Source organism: Mixophyes fleayi, chromosome 8 (genome assembly GCF_038048845.1).
Source record: "Mixophyes fleayi isolate aMixFle1 chromosome 8, aMixFle1.hap1, whole genome shotgun sequence".
NCBI classification, from domain to species: domain Eukaryota; kingdom Metazoa; phylum Chordata; class Amphibia; order Anura; family Limnodynastidae; genus Mixophyes; species Mixophyes fleayi.
The window spans coordinates 132,281,888-132,301,786 of NC_134409.1; the positions used below are offsets into that span (position 1 = coordinate 132,281,888).

General features: G+C 42.8%; 1 protein-coding gene across 1 annotated transcript; it reads left to right on the top strand.

Moving 5' to 3' along the window:
- The first annotated feature begins 1,732 nt into the window (after window positions 1–1,732).
- Window positions 1,733–13,189, top strand: LOC142099762 (collagen alpha-1(VII) chain-like). Its single transcript, XM_075183608.1, has 5 exons — window positions 1,733–3,113; window positions 8,903–9,022; window positions 9,273–9,335; window positions 9,445–9,621; window positions 11,068–13,189. The coding sequence occupies exons 1-5, from the start codon at window positions 3,002–3,004 to the stop codon at window positions 11,091–11,093; spliced, it is 498 nt and encodes a 165-aa protein (XP_075039709.1). The 5' UTR covers window positions 1,733–3,001; the 3' UTR covers window positions 11,094–13,189.
- The last annotated feature ends 6,710 nt before the right edge of the window (window positions 13,190–19,899 follow it).

A 19,899-nucleotide genomic window follows, 5' to 3' on the forward strand; every position in this document is an offset into this window, starting at 1 on the left:
CTCACTGGTTCCTAGTGATGTCACTAGGAACCAGTTACATCACTAGGGTGCCTTGTCTCACTGGTTCCTAGTGATGTCACTAGGAACCAGTTACATCACTAGGGCGCCTTGTCTCACTGGTTCCTAGTGACGTCACAAGGAACCAGTTACATCACTAGGGTGCCTTGTCTCACTGGTTCCTAGTGATGTCACTAGGAACCAGTTACATCACTAGGGTGCCTTGTCTCACTGGTTCCTAGTGATGTCACTAGGAACCAGTTACATCACTAGGGCGCCTTGTCTCACTGGTTCCTAGTGATGTCACTAGGAACCAGTTACATCACTAGGGTGCCTTGTCTCACTGGTTCCTAGTGATGTCACTAGGAACCAGTTACATCACTAGGGTGCCTTGTCTCACTGGTTTCTAGTCATTTGATAGGCTGCATTCTCATGAATATTCATCATAAACATCATTATTATTATTTATTTAGCGACAGGCCTGGGAAAAAGAGGAACAGAGGACAGTGTGGTCTTGTCCAGGGTGAGAGAGATGTAGAAGGGTCGGAGACTTTAGGAGGAGATTAGATGATGAGCTCAGTTTTAGACATGTTGAGCTTTAGATAGTATCGGGCATCCATGAGGACAGCAGAGAGAAAGATGGACACACTAGAAAAGAGAGAAGGGGAGGGGTCAAGGGGGAAGAGGTTGATTTGGGTATCAGCAGCAGAGGTGGTACTGGAGATCAAAGAAATTGTGTAGGTCACCAAATAAAAACCATACTGCAAGAAAAGCAGGGACGACGATGGGAGTCCTGTGGAGCCCCAACAGGTAGTGAAGAAGATGAAAAGGATCTGGAGATAGAAACAGAGTGTATAGAGAAGTATGAAGTGACCCAGGAGAGAACAGAGTCACAAAGGCCAATAGAGTGAAGGGTGTACAGAAGAGAGTGATCAAAGGTGGTAGAGATCCAGGAGGATGAGGTTGGAGAAGTGACCCTTAGACTTTGCAGAAGTTATAAAAGATCGTTGGGTCACTTTAATGAAGGCAGCCTTGGTGGAGTGATGGGGACTGAATCCCAACTGAAGTGAAAGAGACCGAAATTTGATCAGGTCAAGGAGAGAGTGGAAGTTTGTGAGGCGGTTATACATAAGCGCCTCGAGGAGTTTGGTAGAGAAATTTAGAGATAGTGTAGACAGAGGTTGGCCAAGAGAAGTTTTTTTGGTGGATAGGTGAGACAAGAGCCAGCTTACAGCTAAAGAAGTCAGTGGCAAATTAAATTTTTGGGAGGTAGCCCTAAGAGGAGTCCAGATCTTCCTCTTTCAAAACTCAGGTGTGCAAATGTACCATGGCCTTAGATAACGGGCATATGACCCAGATTACCACAATGGTAATTACAGATCTCAGTGATGGGTGATCATCTAGATTACGGGAATTCTGAGGCAACAACAGATGCATCAAAACCTTTAATGGGCACAACGCGTTTCGGGGTGAGTTACCCATTCGTCAGGAGCATGTATATAAAAATACAATTGCCGGTTATAAATACCGGGCATACATCTAGACCATCATCTGTAGCCTCAGGGTCCAAAACATCTCATGTTTTTATTTAGTCTTTGAACCCAACCAAACATGACCAAAGGGGGTATTTGTTAAGATGAAATACATTTTTGATTGTGAGGGGTCATTTTGAATTTCATATGTTCATTTTCGAGGCACAACCCAAAATACATTGCTATTAGACAGCCTAAATTAAGCAGTATTTTAGGAGAGAAACTGAAAGTGATGGTTCTAAAATCATAGAAGGTCGGACATTTAAGTGAGGTTTACAGTTTTGCGTCCCATAGATTGTAAGCTTGCGAGCAGGGCCCTCTTACCTCTCTGTCTGTATATATTACCCAGTATTGTTTTATTAATGTCTGTTCCCAATTGCAAAACGCTACGGAATTTGCTGACGCTATATAAATAAATGATGATGATGATGATACTATGCCTCCTTTCTGCCTTCCTGCCGACCTAGACGCAGCTCTACCTTACACTGCTACAAAAGATGAAAACTAGACTTGCACCTTGCCGTGGGCTACTAGGACCATCGCTGTCATTACCACTTGTATGCAAAACTTGCATGTTATATGCTGTTGACGAAGGGGTAACTCACCATGAAACGCGTTGAGTACAGTAAAGGATTTGATTAATTTTTTTGTTGCTGCCACTAAACTCCCATAAAGCGGACGATGAACGTCCACAACTGAGATCTGTAATTAACAGTCTGGTCGTCTGAGTCATATGCCTCCTAGTGCCTTATGTTGACACGTGCCATTTAGGAAAACGGAGCAGTTCCTCAACCTATTGAGGATGTCTCCTCCTGGGTCAACTTGGATCTCTCCACCTGTCTAAAGCAATGTTATACGCGGACAGGTGATGATAAGTATGTGGAATTGAGTAGGATAGTCCAGGGCTCACTGTAGTTTCACCACTGCACAAAAATGGCCGCCTCTAATGTGTTGAGACCATGGGCACACATTAAGTGAAATTAAAATGAGTTTTGAGTGACTGAAGGGTTAATAATAATTGACAGATCTCTAATATTGCCTGCAATTAACCGTGTTCAGATTTGTGTGTTTTGCCTGTATCCTCCTTGTGTATGTAGCGGTCTCTGTATTGCAGATGTTCTGTAACTGCAGTTAAACCCATACTAATATCCTAGTGCATTGTGTTTTATGTGAATCTTTTGCATGTTCCTGAAAATACGCTGAAACATAATGCACATTGCAAACACATTTCTGAATTTCCTCGTTGACTTTCTAGAATGACATCAGTCTTGTCTTTTTTTATTCTTTTTGTTTTGCATTATTGACTGTATTTAATCTCATGCATCAGACATTTGCAACCAGCCTCAAATAAATGATCATTCGTATGTGTTTAAGCTGGCCAATTGCTGATGTGCATGTATTAAAGCATGTGATAATCTCTCTCGTGTCCGTATTAACTTGCCAGTCTTCTGGCTCCCCGATCTGAATCTCTTATGTCCTTACACCTCCCAGGTTATCTTTCCAACTATCCATCTCCCCCATCGTATCCGTCTAACTCTCGTCTAGTCCCAGCCCTAAAGTTCTCTCACATTGATGAAGATGAGGGTGAGTTGGCGATACTGGGATCAATGCTGCAGCAACAGACGGTTATAGTCGCAGTTTCTATCCACACCAAAGTCTTTTCCACTTTACAAATCAGCCACACATAAACATATGATTCGGTTGTTGCTTTATTCTCTATGCTGTCTTGCAACCTTTCACTCTTTGCTGGGATACAGCATTCTCTCTGGGGAGGGCTGGCAAATTTTTGTCTTTATGGCCAGTTTCATGTTTGCAATAGTAGTCTGTTATGGGTGGTACTGCAGAGGCAGCTAGTCATTCTGGGTTAGCAGCTCTATCTTATCCTGAAGCATTGCAGTGGAATCTGCTATACGACCGGTCATATGGGCCTACGATACGCAGTAAACAACCTCATACTATATACAGTGACAGTCCACTGATGGAATTGACTTTGTATAGTGTTGATGGACACCCCATCATCTTTTCAGCTCTAAACATCATCTGTGAAACCAAGAGTGGCCCTTGGGGAACTTGCCCACTAATGCCCATTGCCAGCCTTCCTCTGAGTTATGTCTGTATGAAATAGACAGGTCTGAGCAGTGTAATCCTTAAATCAAGAAATCGGTTTACAAATAGCAGATTAAATATGTCTAGTTGGCAAGTGTTGGTTAAAAGGCCTACAAGACGGCCAATGTGTAATTGAACATTATGTAAGTCATGCAGCAACAATTAGGGGAATACTTCAAGATGTATATGAATGAATGGGCAGCTGTAGAAGATGGTAGGTTGACAAGCAATCTAAATCCATCTATTAAGGTCCATTGACTGATTGTACCTGGCCATTAATGTCAGAACCAGCATGTTAGTCTACATTAGTAGAAAATAAAAACTCAATTAGAAGACAACAGGGTACAGTACTGATTTGCTGTTTGACATTTGTCGAAATGCATCGAGTTATAAATGGTACATTAAAATAAAATCCAAAAAGTTCTATTTGTCCGGCTATAGTTCTACAAGATTTTTTGGGTGTCACAAGAGCGAAATCATGATGCTCTGTGGTAGAACTCAGGAGTCAGCAACTGCTCTGTCTTCTAATGTGGTGGCTTCAATCCCAACGTGCTGCTTGCTGGAGGGAACGCGGAGCTTCCTGTGCTTTATATCAATGCTTGTTGTATAATTGTCTCACTCAAGAAGAGGTGCAGCAAACAGCAGCAAGGGGACAAAACAGGACAATATACAGCATTACGGATAGTGTCCACCATTGTCACAATGTATCATATTAGATGTCTCAGATTAGTGTCCATATCTGATCATTTGGGAGAATCCATCTATGGTAATTATTCTGGATGATATCAGAGGAATATGAGATTAGCTAGGAGAGGCCTATTCTGCTGGATCAGTGTCGGTACTACCTGTATGGCTTTTATATGGAATGAAAATGAGTTGATGTTGTAGTTAACGCACTGAGACTTTGGTACACCATCGCCTTGGTGTGAGATGTCATTTGTAGCCCATGCATTTCCTACTACCTGCTTTGCTTCTTTGTCTTTACACACTTTATTGTTGAAAGCTTAGAGCTGCAGGTGTATACTATTAATGCTGCCTCTTCTTAAGGTCTGTGTTGTAATTTCAATGTGCCTGAGGTCTATGCCACCATGTGAGGTCTATGCTTTCATTGTACTAAGCTCTATGCTCTAATTGTACACTGTCCGAGGTCTATGCTCCAATTGTACACTGTCCGAGGTCTATGCTCTAATTGTACCCTCTGTCTGAGGTTTATGCTCTAATTGTACCCTCTGTCTGAGGTTTATGCTCTAATTGTACCCACTGTCCGAGGTCTATGCTCTCATTGTACCCACTGTCCGAGGTCTATGCTCTCATTGTATCCTCTGTCTGAGGTCTATGCTCTAATTGTACCCTCTGTCTGAGGTTTATGCTCTAATTGTACCCACTGTCCGAGGTCTATGCTCTCATTGTACCCACTGTCCGAGGTCTATGCTCTCATTGTACCCACTGTCCGAGGTCTATGCTCTCATTGTACCCTCTGTCTGAGGTCTATGCTCCAATTGTACACTGTCCGAGGTCTATGCTCTCATTGTACCATCTCTCCAAGGTCTATGCTCTCATTGTACCCTCTGTCTGAGGTCTATGCTCTCATTGCACCCTCTGTCTGAGGTCTATGCTCTCATTGTACCCTCTGTCTGAGGCCTATGCTCTCATTGTACCCTCTGTGCAGGGCCGGATTAACCCGAGGTCTAACTGGGCTATAGCCCAGGGGCCTCGGGCATCCAGGGGGCCCTTCAAACTCCTCAGCAGCATTATTGATCGGTCGGGGGCGGGGGCGCCCCCGGCCCGATCGATGCTGCTGAGTACTGTCAGTGCAGTCCTCCGTCCCGGCGCGCTGTAGTCTGCTTACTGAGGAGATCTCGCGAGAGTTCATGAACTCTCGCGAGATCTCCTCAGTAAGGAGCTTACAGCGCGCCGGGACGGAGGACTGCACTGACAGGTAAGTGCTTGGGGGGGTCCTCGCGGGGGGTGGGGGTGGCGGACAGCTCACATTGGGGGCCTCGCGGGGAATGGAGGGCCCCTTAGCCCAGGGGCCTCCATTCCCTTAATCCGGCCCTGCCTCTGTCTGAGGTCTATGCTCTCATTGTACCCTCTGTCTGAGATCTATGCTCTCATTGTACCCACTGTCCGAGGCCTATGCTCTCATTGTACCCTCTGTCTGAGGTCTATGCTCTCATTGTACCCTCTGTCTGAGGTCTATGCTCTCATTGTACCCTCTGTCTGAGATCTATGCTCTAATTGTACCCACTGTCCGAGGTCTATGATCTTATTGTACCCTCTGTCTGAGATCTATGCTCTAATTGTACCCACTGTCCGAGGTCTATGATCTTATTGTACCCTCTGTCTGAGGTCTATGCTCTCATTGTACCCACTGTCCGAGGCCTATGCTCTCATTGTACCCTCTGTCTGAGGTCTATGCTCTCATTGTACCCTCTGTCTGAGGTCTATGCTCTAATTGTACCCACTGTCCGAGGTCTATGCTCTCATTGTACCCACTGTCCGAGGCCTATGCTCTCATTGTACCCTCTGTCTGAGGTCTATGCTCTCATTGTACCCTCTGTCTGAGGTCTATGCTCTAATTGTACCCACTGTCCGAGGTCTATGCTCTAATTGTACCCTCTGTCCGAGGTCTATGCTCTGATTGTACCCTCTGTCTGAGGTCTATGCTCTCATTGTACCCTCTGTCCGAGGTCTATGCTCTAATTGTACCCTCTGTCTGAGGTCTATGCTCTCATTGTACCCTCTCTCCAAGGTCTATGCTCTCATTGTACCCTCTGTCTGAGGTCTATGCTCTCATTGTACCCTCTGTCTGAGGTCTATGCTCTCATTGTACCCTCTGTCTGAGGTCTATGCTCTCATTGTACCCTCTGTCTGAGGTCTATGCTCTCATTGTACCCTCTGTCTGAGGTCTATGCTCTCATTGTACTCTCTGTCTGAGGTCTATGCTCTCATTGTACCCTCTGTCTGAGGTCTATGCTCTCATTGTACCCTCTGTCTGAGATCTATGCTCTAATTGTACCCACTGTCCGAGGTCTATGATCTTATTGTACCCTCTGTCTGAGATCTATGCTCTAATTGTACCCACTGTCCGAGGTCTATGATCTTATTGTACCCTCTGTCTGAGGTCTATGCTCTCATTGTACCCACTGTCCGAGGCCTATGCTCTCATTGTACCCTCTGTCTGAGGTCTATGCTCTCATTGTACCCTCTGTCTGAGGTCTATGCTCTAATTGTACCCACTGTCCGAGGTCTATGCTCTAATTGTACCCTCTGTCCGAGGTCTATGCTCTGATTGTACCCTCTGTCTGAGGTCTATGCTCTCATTGTACCCTCTGTCCGAGGTCTATGCTCTAATTGTACCCTCTGTCTGAGGTCTATGCTCTGATTGTACCCTCTGTCTGAGATCTATGCTCTCATTGTACCCTCTGTCTGAGGTCTATGCTCTCATTGTACCCTCTGTCTGAGATCTATGCTCTAATTGTACCCACTGTCCGAGGTCTATGATCTTATTGTACCCTCTGTCTGAGGTCTATGCTCTCATTGTACCCACTGTCCGAGGCCTATGCTCTCATTGCACCCACTGTCCGAGGTCTATGCTCTAATTGTACCCTCTGTCCGAGGTCTATGCTCTGATTGTACCCTCTGTCTGAGGTCTATGCTCTCATTGTACCCTCTGTCCGAGGTCTATGCTCTCATTGTACCCTCTGTCTGAGGTCTATGCTCTGATTGTACCCACTGTCCGAGGTCTATGCTCTCATTGTACCCTCTGTCTGAGGTCTATGCTCTCATTGTACCCTCTGTCTGAGGTCTATGCTCTCATTGTACCCTCTGTCTGAGGTCTATGCTCTGATTGTACCCACTGTCCGAGGTCTATGCTCTCATTGTACCCTCTGTCCGAGCTCTATGCTATCATTGTACCCTCTGTCCGAGGCCTATGCTCTTATTGTACCCTCTGTCTGAGGTCTATGCTCTAATTGTACCCACTGTCCGAGGTCTATGCTCTCACTGTACCCTCTGTCTGAGGTCTATGCTCTAATTGTACACTGTCCGAGGTCTGTGCTCTCATTGTACCCCCTGTGTGATGTCTATACTCTCATTGTACCCTCTGTCTGAGGTCTGGGCTCTCAGTGTATTTTGTATCTGAGGTTTGGGTTCTCAGTGTACCCTTTGTCCAAATGCCTATGCTTTGATTGTATGGCACCAGGGTACATACTGTAGCTGATTCATTGGGTCTGTGAAGTCATTGCACCATCTGCCTGACATCTTTGCTGTTACTGCACTCTAAGCAAGGAGTCTATGCCCCATTGTACATTGTGGGTGAGGACTATGCCCCATTGTACATTCTTGGTGAGGTCTATGCCCCATTGTACATTCTGGGTGAGGACTATGCTCCATTGTACATTCTGTGAGAGGTCTATGCTCCATTGTACATTCTGGGTGAGGACTGTGCTCCATCCATTGTACATTCTGGGTGAGGACTGTGCTCCATCCATTGTACATTCTGGTTGAGGACTGTGCTCCATCCATTGTACATTCTGGGTGAGGACTGTGCTCCATCCATTGTACATTCTGGTTGAGGACTATGCTCTCATTGTGCTCTCTGCTTGTAGAAATTATCTCATTATACTATACCCTCTACCTGCTGTAGTCTAATCTGCTGTTGCCCCTTCTCTATGAAGTTTGTACTGTTACTTCTTCTTCTTGTGAGGACTCACAGATCCATCTGTTAAATTTCTGCTGTCACTGCTCATTTCTATTGACGTTATAGCGTAAATCACTGCTCCTGTTTTAGGTGCCCCTTCTGTTTATCATCTATTCCGGCCTAGATATAAATGTCTTAGTCCCCAAGGCCACGGTTTCATACTTACCTCCTCACCCCACTCTTTATCACCACAGACCTCTAAGGTCCGACCCCTTATCTTACCACTGACCATGGCATAACACCAATAAAAGTATTTTACCAGTAATTTCAATGGTATTTTTTTTCTGTGCTGCCAGGAATATGTAATGAAAAACACAACGAGAAGCCCACCCCCCTGCTATTCCATCACCTGAGGACCAGACCTCTGTGTCCTCTTCGTAAATACGAGTCTGGATCTATTGTCCTCCCGCTCCTTTCCTTCGAGATGTCCTCTTCCTGCTCCTTCTATCTGACGTTTGCTCTCTCTTTGCTGATTCTACTTGAGGTCTACATATAGCTCTTTTCTATCTGAGGTCTGTCCATCAGTAGGACTATTGTTAACGCTTTTTCCCATGATCTCCTGTAGGACGAGAACTCCGGGTCGTGGTGAATACCAATGACCCCGATTACGAGCACATATATACTGTGGATGATTATAAGGAGGATATGGATGAAGATGGCACAGAGAGCACTGTACTCTCAGACGGTTAGAGCTTATCATAGCAGATTAATTCTATAATGTTAAATGGTGAATGATCTAACACTTATATTGTATTCCCATCTTCTTTTGATTTCACTAATTCTTTCCTATAGGCCTTATGTACTAAACTGGTCTTATCATACTGTCAATTTGTGTGTGTTCCCGGCGGGACTACATAACAGTTGGTGAAGGCAAGGATGCGAGACTCCCCTCACCCCCCCTAAAATAATTTGTATCTCTTTACTTTTCATTACAGACATGACCATACCAACAGCACCCGTGGAAAGCTTACGGCATAAGAGAGACACTTCAAATCAAGGTAGTTATATAATGCTTCTGTGTTCTATCTGTGGATGCCAATTATACCAACATATAGACATGCGATTGTTGTGATTTTTGTGCTGATAAGATCTTGTCATTCTCTCTAGATATATGCAGTTTCCCCCTACAAGAGGGAGAGTGTACCAAATATACATTAAAATGGTATTATAATCGTCTCGTGGGAGAGTGTCGTCCATTTGTGTACAGCGGCTGCAATGGAAATTCTAATCGGTTTGATGAGAAGGAGCTTTGTGAGCTACAGTGTGTGCACAGGAAAGCAGAAGGTTTGTTTCAGAGAAGATCAATATGTCCCTATCCAAAGCAAGTGTTGCAAATTAAAGGAAATCTCATCATCATCATCACCATTTATTTATATAGCGCCACTAATTCCGCAGCGCTGTACAGAGAACTCACTCACATCAGTCCCTGCCCCATTGGGGCTTACAGTCTAAATTGCCTAACACACACACACAACACACACGGGTAAATTTTATTAGCAGCCAATTAACCTACTATTATGTTTTTGGAGTGTGGGAGGAAACCGGAGCACCTGGAGGAAACCCACGCAAACACGGGGAGAACATACAAACTTTACACAGATAAGGCCATGGTCGGGAATTGAACTCATGACCCCAGTGCTGTAAAGCAGAAGCACTAACCACTTAGCCACAATGCTGCAAATATTCCCCAAGTAATAGACCAGTGGGTTTCCTCTTTTAACTGTAAACTTGTAAATTGTTTGGGACGTTCACGGCACATCCACTCTGCTTCCATCCAACAATCCAGCGCAGGGCATTCTTCTGCGAGTTGTGAGCCTGTAGGATCATAGTAGCTGATGGGGTGGCTATCTCCTAAACCGCGGGACGTGGTTCTATTACTTAGCGGAAGGAGAGTTAAGGGAAGGACGGGGGAGATTGAAATATATTGAAGTTCTCCATTAGTTGCTTTCTTGGCTATTTCGCTGCAAGCTCAATATCTTTTTCACAGAACTCTTGGTTTCAATTGCTAAGTTCTAGGTATCGGTCAAAATTCTGTTTATAGACATACACATACCTTTTGATAATTGGAACTGTGGGCATTGCAATACTCAGGCTAAGAGAAATTTTCCTTGCGCTGATCAATTGTACTTATAATGGCAACTGTGCCCCCTCTAGACTCTTCCTTATACCACATACAGTTGTGGGAAGGGACTGGTGGTGTTCTGGTTAAGGGGTCACCAAGATTTTATTTCTTACTGGCCGGAGTTAGCTCTCCCAGTTTACCTACCTCCCAAGGCAATTCTGCCTCTGACCTACCCCTGCACCGATGCCCGCTGGGCACATTCTCCTTTTACTAATACTTGCCTCCCCTAGTTCAAGATATTTTTACCCTCACAAAAATCTCCACTCATGAAAATGACTTTGCATTGTGTGCTACATCCTTCATTTACTCTTGGCCATCACACAGTGGTTGTTCTCTCTATCACTTTGCACTTCCTCCTGCAGATGAGCACTGAAGTGGGGGCACCAGGGGGGGATGATTGGGGAGACACTGTAGACCGAAGATGAGGAGACATCACCCTTACAATTCGGCAACCCAAGATAAGATTGTCACCTGGCACGATGGGAAAGACTTTGTACTTTCCAATACATTATACATTCTCAGCCTATCAAAGCGCTTCTATCCCAGCACAATTAAAAGCTGCCGATTTCTATAAACGTACTAAACATTCCTTTCTTTTTCATTTGCAGATAAACTACAACAAGACGGAAGTTAAGACGGCGCGCAGAACTAGAGAAAATTATGTATAGTGTAATATTTTTGTAAGATTCACTAAGGTTGCAAAAAAAAATTGCAAATTTACAGGGTCCAAATCTAATTATGTTCCTGTGCTACATCTGGGAAATAGATATTTTTTATTTGTTTTAATGTTATAATTATGACAGCAGTCTCTTGTTCTTCATGGTGCATAGAATTTTTCCGTAGCAGTCAATCGGTGCTATATTTTATACTATTTTTCTACCAAAAGTGACTTTTTATTAACAGATAACATTACAGAGGTAGTAGTATGTTAGATTGAAAAAGGACCATTTCTATATAGTTATATTGTTTCTGTAATAGGCCACATAAGGTTTCTGGACTATAACAAGCTTATGAGTACACGCAGCGGAGACAGACAATTATTTCCGTCTCGCTGGGAAACGGTAACATCTCCAGCACACGGAACCACCGCTTGGACATCAGCATAAAGTACTCCTACTCATTTCACTCCAGTCTCTAACAGGTGCTCCTTTCCACAGACATTAGCTTACAAGCTGCTGAGCATATGTTTGTATGTAAATATACAGTATATACTTTTATACTGCTTTATATGAAAAAAAAAAAAATGGTTATCAACCATAATCTTTAAAAAGAAAAAAAAAAAGTATTCAGGGACTGTAATATTGGTGCTATTGTGAACTCCGGCCAAGCATATTGCTTGCGATGATGTCGCGGATTATTATAAATTGCTTTTTGTGTTTTATCTCTGATAACTTTAGTTTTCGTGTTGTTGTTTTTTAAAGACAAAGGGCTAGATTTACTAAGCTGCGGGTTTGAAAAAGTGGGGATGTTGCCTATAGCAACCAATCAGATTCTAGCTGTCATTTTTTAGAATGTACTAAATAAATGATAACTAGAATCTGATTGGTTGCCATAGGCAACGTCTCCACTTTTTCAAACCCGCAGCTTAGTAAATCTAGCCCAAAAATGTGTTTTGCTTACTAAAGCAATCAGGCCTCTCTGCTTGTACTGATCACGTCATTTGGTTCTGAATTGTAGACGTAAGTCTAAAATCATTTAAAGGTTAATTGTTTGCCCCCTCTGTTGTGTGAGGGGTGACAATGAACTCCCATTACAGCATCACTCTATTAAAAAATAAATATGGTCCCGCTGCTATGTCTTTTGGTAGAGGAATAAAAAAAGTGATTACAACACTTGACCACGTGAATAGATGACATTTCGCAATTGCACAAAAACATATTTTATTTCTGTAAAGTTTGCTGAGTTGTGCTTTCACATCCTGTTCTCTTGAATTCTCACAGGGGCATCTTGAAAGGCATCTAATTTTTTTTGGGCATGGGGCATTAGTTACCGATTGAAAACAATATCGTATTTTGCTAACAGAGGCATCATTTAGACTTTAGTGGTGAAATGACAAAATATTTTCGGTAATACCACAGAGGGCGTTAAAACTTCCCATGCTCTGAGTCTTAAAGAAGTCTATGGGGTAGAGTTTTCAAACCGTCCAATAAAAGGAAAAGTGGAGGTGTCACCCATAGCAACCAATCTGATTCTAGCTATCAATTATCTGAACATTCTAGAACAGTGATCTCTAGAATCTGATTGGTTGCTGTGGGCTGCACCTCCTTTTTAAAATGTTTGATAAAACTACCCCTATGTATCAAGCTGTGCAAATTCCTGGCCAGCTGTAACTGCCCCAAATATACTACTCCTCTACCGTTATCTCCGAAAATTGATACTTTACCAATAACTTTTGAGCAATTCATATTTATATTATGGGAGTATACTTATTATTATTTACTGAAACAGCCCTACAAACATCTATTGTTAAACTAAATATACCCAGCCATCTTTACCAAATCCTTCAAGGGTGTTCACACCAAGTAACTTCCGGCACATTATATTCCCTAACAGATCTAGATACCTTATCTCTTCAGTTCACGTATGTCTTAAACCGATCTTTCTGTCGTTATTGAGAGCTCATAGTGTAATGATACTGGACTGTACTACTCGGTACTTGTTTGCTTGTGTATCAAATGTTACACACATTGTTCTTCTGTCACAAATAAAAAGGGATTTATTTAAACTAAACGCTCCTGTCTGGCTGTGCAATTATCTACCGTCAAATAAAGTGTACCGGTCACATACGCAGAGTGGAGTCTGCTATTTCTGCTATCAATTCACCTAGAACCAGTGACACCACTGAGGCACAAGGTATACGGTGCCTCATGCCTCAGTCATATCACCAATTCCTAGTGTATTTACAGCCTACATATCACATGAATATTGGTTTTTCCACAAAACAGCTGTCTCCATTAGGTTGAACGAATCAATAAATAAAAGTTTTTGGATATTTCAGTGGCTACAATAAATCCAATATGTATAATTACAGTTGTCACATACAGGCAACAAAACTCACACTTTGATATATCTACCCCTGAAAGGTAACGGTGGAGGTGTTGCCCATAGCAACCAATCAGGTTAGAGCTATCATTTTCTAGAATGTACGAGATAATGAAAGATAGAATCTGATTGGTTACTATGGGCAACACCTCCAATTTTCTTTTTGAGAAGTTTTGATAAATCTACCCTTTAAACATTAGTGTAACAAGTATTGTCAATTACTACAAGCATTGGAATAATATGCTACTTGTCACATACTGTCCAATCCATATATCTATTAGAAAAATCAAGTTATAACAATACAATGCAATGCTATCTTATCCAATGGTTCTGGAGTCAGCCACAATGGACGTATAAGGATTAATTTTCATGTCTCTTCTCGTTTCCTTTGAGCCCACTTCATCGTAACCTTATAGTTGCTATGTATTATTATACTGCAATCTATGCGGAAACCATTTTTGCCTATCTTGCACTGATGAGAACTAATATGATAAAACAGCTGTCCTACTCTGTACTGTCCTAATTTTCACATTTAAATGACTGACTCAGTGGTCGTGCGATCAGGTAACTGGACATAATAAATTCACTGTTACTGCAACGCTTGCTTATTCATTCATCCTGTGTGTTTCAGTCATTACACCAGTGGCGCACGCAGGGGGGGTTTCTGGGTCATCAGAAACCCCTCCCCTCCGCTAACGAAGTGCCCCACATAGCAGCACTATACTATACAGCAGCCGCGGTGCTGTCAAAAAAGCATCCGCGGCGGTGCTGTATTGTGTACAGCACCGCCGCGGATGCTTCTTTGACAGCGCCGCGGCTGCTGTATAGTACAGTGCTGCCAAAACGGATGCGCGGGTGCATGCGCAGCAGCTCTCTCGCTTTTTTTTTTTTTCAGTGGGGGGAAACCCCCCCCCCCCTAACAATCCTGCGTGCGCCTCGGTACACCTTCTAACTGATTTGGCAAGGTTTAGTGAATGACCCTCTATATTACTGTATAGTCATGTTACTATACCAATCTGTACATCCTTAATTTGTTACATACAGGTGAGTAAGAAATGCATATTGATTAGTGGTGCTTTTTAATCATCAAGGAACACAAAACGAATGTAAAGTGCATTTTAAAACAAAAACATCGGGGATACGCACGTCTGTATTCAACAAGGAGCGATCTGAAGATACACCTGTTGATGAATACGGGTCTATGTGCGCTCTGCTCTAACAGACAATACACTGCAGGATACGTCCTATACATACTATATGGACAAAGGTAATCGGACGCTTGACCATTACACCAACAGGGACTGTAATGACATTGTATTCGAATACATACACTTTAATATGGAGTTGGTCCCCCTTTTGCAGTGATAACAGCTTCCACTCTTCTTGGAAGACTTTCTATAAGATGTTGGAGTGTTTCTGTGGGAATTTATGTCCATTCATTCTGTAGAGCATTTATGAGGTCAGGCACTGATGTTGGACGAGAAGTCCTGGCTCGCAATCTCCATTTCAGTTCATCCTGAAGGTGTTTGATGGGGTTGAGGTCAGGGCTCTGTGTGGACCAGTCAAGTTCTTCCACATCGACCTCATCAAACCATGTCTTTGTAGTCCTTGCTGTGTGCAGTGGGGCACAGTCATGTTGGAATAGAAAAGGGGCCTTCCCCAAACTGATGCCACAAAGTTGGAAGCATAACATTGTCCAAAATGACTTGGTATGCTGAAGTATTAAGATTGCCCTTCAGTGGAGATAAGGGGCCTAGCCCAAACCCTGATAAACAGCCCCGTATCATTATCCCTCCTCCACCAAACTTTACAGTTGGGATAATGCAGTCAGGCAGGTAACGTTCTCCCGGCATCCGCCAAACCCAGGCTCGTCCATCTGACTGCCAGAGAAGTGTGATACTAAAGAACATGTGTCCACTGCTCCACAGTCCAGTGTTGGGTGTGCTTTACACCACTTCATCCCACCAAACAGTTTTCATACTTACATTAATGCCAGTGGAAGTTCAGAACTCTTCAGCTATGGACTCAGCAGAGCGTTGGTGACTTTTACGCACCATGCTCCTTAGTAGTCGCTGACCCTGCTCTATGATTTTACGTGGTCTTCTGCTTCGTGGCTGAGTTGCTGTTGTTCCTAAATGCTTTCACTTTCTAATAACATCACTTACAGTTGACTGTGAAATATCCAGCAGGGATGAAATTTCACGAACTGTCTTATTGCAAAGGTGGCATCTATCACAGTACCAAGCATCCTATCACAGTACCAAGCATCCTATCACAGTACCACGCATCCTATCACAGTACCACGCATCCTATCACAGTACCACGCATCCTATCACAGTACCACGCATCCTATCACAGTACCACGCATCCTATCACAATACTACGCTTGAAGTCACTGAGCTCTTCAGAACTACCAATTTATATCACAAATGTTTGCAAATGGAGACTGCATGGCTAGGTGCTGGATTTTATACACCTCTGGCAACGGGTCTGAATGAAACACCTCAATTCAATAATTAACAGGTGCGGTCAAATGCTTTTGTAGATATAGTGTTTGTGGAATATGAATATCACAAAAGAACACACAGAAAGAAAAAAATATTCAATTATTTTCACCTGTTAATAATAGTCATTAATGACAAAACATTTAAAAATAAAAAAAGTTGTTGTTTTTCCATTTTTGTTAATCCATAAAATGCATTTATTAGGATGTTATTAATGTCTACTGTCTAATAAAAAAACAGTCAGTATTTAACTTATGTGCAAAACAGAAAACTAGTTTGCACCCCTTGCATTGTAACATGGTTTTGTCAGGAGACTGAAATAAGATACCTGTTAATTTAAGATCCTTAATGAATCAGGCCCAAGGTCATTATCATGACACCTGCTACCTCACTCATAGTTATTGTATATTTAATCTAAACCTCAACTAAAGCCAGAGTGAAGACTTCATTCTTTCATAGGGACCAATCTCCAGAAACCATCCCACATGCTTACAGTGAGGTTGTGAGGAACCACCTCAGAGCCACTTGGCCAATATTTCACACAGAATCATATTGTATTTCAGGATGACAGGCTGACTTTTAAACCTTGCTCATTCTATGAGTAATACTTCACTATCACTAAAAATGAATGTCAAGATTATAAGTTTAAATTAATTAAGCTCTGATGACACAAAATGTTACACTACAACCACCCTCTCAGGTCTATAGCGAAAACTATATAAAGTGTTGAACTTATTTTGAGAATACTGTAATCAGTTCAAATGACAGGCAGATAAAATAAAAGAATTACCATTGCCACCTTATTAACTGAAAGCTTCAAATAACAATTTACTCCTGCCCTCCGGAACACTCTATTGCTGCTAGTGGTAACATTCTACTCCTACCTTCCGGAGCACTCTACTCCTGCTACTTGTAACATTCTACTCCTGCCCCTTGTTACATTCTACTCCTGCCCCTTGTAACATTCTACTCCTGTCCCTTGTAACATTCTACTCCTGCTACTTGTAACATTCTACTCCTGTCCCTTGTAACATTCTACTCCTGCTACTTGTAACATTCTACTCCTGCTACGTGTAACATTCTACTCCTGCTACGTGTAACATTCTACTCCTGCCACTTGTAATATTCTACTCCTGCTACTTGTAACATTCTACTCCTGCCCCTTGTAACATTCTACTCCTGCTACTTGTAACATTCTACTCCTGCTACTTGTAACATTCTACTCCTGCTACTTGTAACATTCTACTCCTGCCCCTTGTAACATTCTACTCCTGCCCCTTGTAACATTCTACTCCTGCCCCTTGTAAAATTCTACTCCTGCTACTTGTAACATTATACTCCTGCTACTTGTAACATTCTACTCCTGCTACTTGTAACATTCTACTCCTGCTACTTGTAACATTCTACTCCTGCTACTTGTAACATTCTACTCCTGCTACTTGTAACATTCCACTCCTACCACTTGTAACGTTCTACTTCTGCTACTTGTAACATTCTATTGCTACCACTTGTAACATTCTACTCATGCCCCTTGTAACATGCTACTCCTGCTCCCGGTAACATTCCACTCCTACCACTTGTAACATTCTACTCCTGCCCCTTGTAACATTCTACTCCTGCCCCTTGTAACATTCTACTCCTACCACTTGTTACATTCTACTCCTGCCCCTTGTAACATTCTACTCCTGTCCCTTGTAACATTCTACTCCTGCTACTTGTAACATTCTACTCCTGTCCCTTGTAACATTCTACTCCTGCTACTTGTAACATTCTACTCCTGCTACGTGTAACATTCTACTCCTGCTACGTGTAACATTCTACTCCTGCCACTTGTAATATTCTACTCCTGCTACTTGTAACATTCTACTCCTGCCCCTTGTAACATTCTACTCCTGCTACTTGTAACATTATACTCCTGCTACTTGTAACATTCTACTCCTGCTACTTGTAACATTCTACTCCTGCCCCTTGTAACATTCTACTCCTGCCCCTTGTAACATTCTACTCCTGCCCCTTGTAAAATTCTACTCCTGCTACTTGTAACATTATACTCCTGCTACTTGTAACATTCTACTCCTGCTACTTGTAACATTCTACTCCTGCTACTTGTAACATTCTACTCCTGCTACTTGTAACATTATACTCCTGCTACTTGTAACATTCTACTCCTGCCCCTTGTAACATTCTACTCCTGCCCCTTGTAACATTCTACTCCTACCACTTGTAACATTCTACTCCTACCCTCCGGAACACTCTACTTTTGGCTCCAGAGCACTTTACTCCTGCCTCTTGTAACATTCTACTCCTACCCTCCGGAGCACCCTACCCCTTGTAACATTCTTCTCCTACTCTCTGGAGCACTCTACTTCTTCCCCCAGAGCACTCTACTCCTGCCCCCAAGAGCAGGAGTAGAGCAACTTTACAAATGCCCCTTGTAACATCCCACTCCTGCCTCCTGCAGCACTCTACTTCAACAACACTATACACCTGCCCCTTCTAGAATTCTAGTTCCGCACCCCCCTCGGTGGTGGTTTATTCCTACCTATAGAACTTTCTACTCCTGTCTTCCAGAACACTCTATTCCTGCCCCTGGAAATATCCTACTCCTGCCCTTCTGAACACTACACCTCCATTACTAGCACTGTGGAAGATGTTACCCTGGATCTATCTCTTCCTCTATCGATGAATGGATTATGTAACACATTCAATGGTTCTGTTCTATATCATACTCTCAATATATACAGCTTCCCCCAAAATAATGTTATTTTTTTCTTGCCAAAAGTTAGACCCAAATTATTTCCTAAAGGTTATTTCTGGACTGAGTCTGAGTAAACCTGTTACAGATCGGCCAACAGTTTGCAGTATACACCTGATTACTGGTTTCAGATTCTGTTGTTATCACCACTGAGCGCAGCCAAAGTAAACTGGAAAATCTGTGTGTGGGGTAATCTGGTGTTTTTCAATGAGATCGTTTTCATTCTCTGGTGTATTATGTGCAGTGACTCCCAGGTGATTGATGCAATCAGTAAACAGATCTTCCGATCACAGAGGACTCATCAGGCTCCTTGTGGCGGCCTCATGTGACTTAGTTATACAATGTCAATCACTAAAGGGTAAGGTCTCAGGCTGCTGATAAGCTTTAGTCTTGAGTCTGCCAGTGAGATATCAGTAGACTTGTTCAAAGTACAGACACAACGTGTACAGGAGCTAAAAATCCGCAGGGAATGTCAGACACAGCTGCCTGGAGCGTTGTTTCGTCCTGGACATCATGTTTCTGAGTGACCACTACATGGGTACGTGTATATAACGTTCATATAATTATCAATGTTTTTATTTTCTGTTACAATGATGGCTGAAACATATAGCAGAACATTCAGATTCTAGACAATAGTTAACCATTTTGTTTCTTGTAAAGAGGAGAAATATATGATCTATTACACTTCTACATGTCTTAGGCTGGGTACACAATGCAGATTTTTCAGCCGATTATCCGGGCAATCACACGATAAACGATCGTTCAGCTCGATAGCACATTAGTGTGTACACTGCGACAATGAACGATTATCATTCCAAAGCGCATCGTATCGCTTGATTTGATTTTTAAACTGGACTAAAAATGTTGTTCAACGATGGAATGATGTCGCTCCAATCCTGCAGTGTGTATGTACTCAGGACCGGCAGTGTCCATAGATCTCTACGGAGTGTGCAGAGTCACTATCTGTTCAGCCGATGATTATGACAGATGAAGAGCGTATATAGTGTGTACCAATGAATCAGCAGGCTGATCGGGTCTTTCCGTCGTTTGTAAAATCGTTACAGAAATTTTCTGTAGTGTGTCCCCCACCTTATGATCACTGGTATTAATACATCAGTGGGGTCCTAATTCTTTAACCC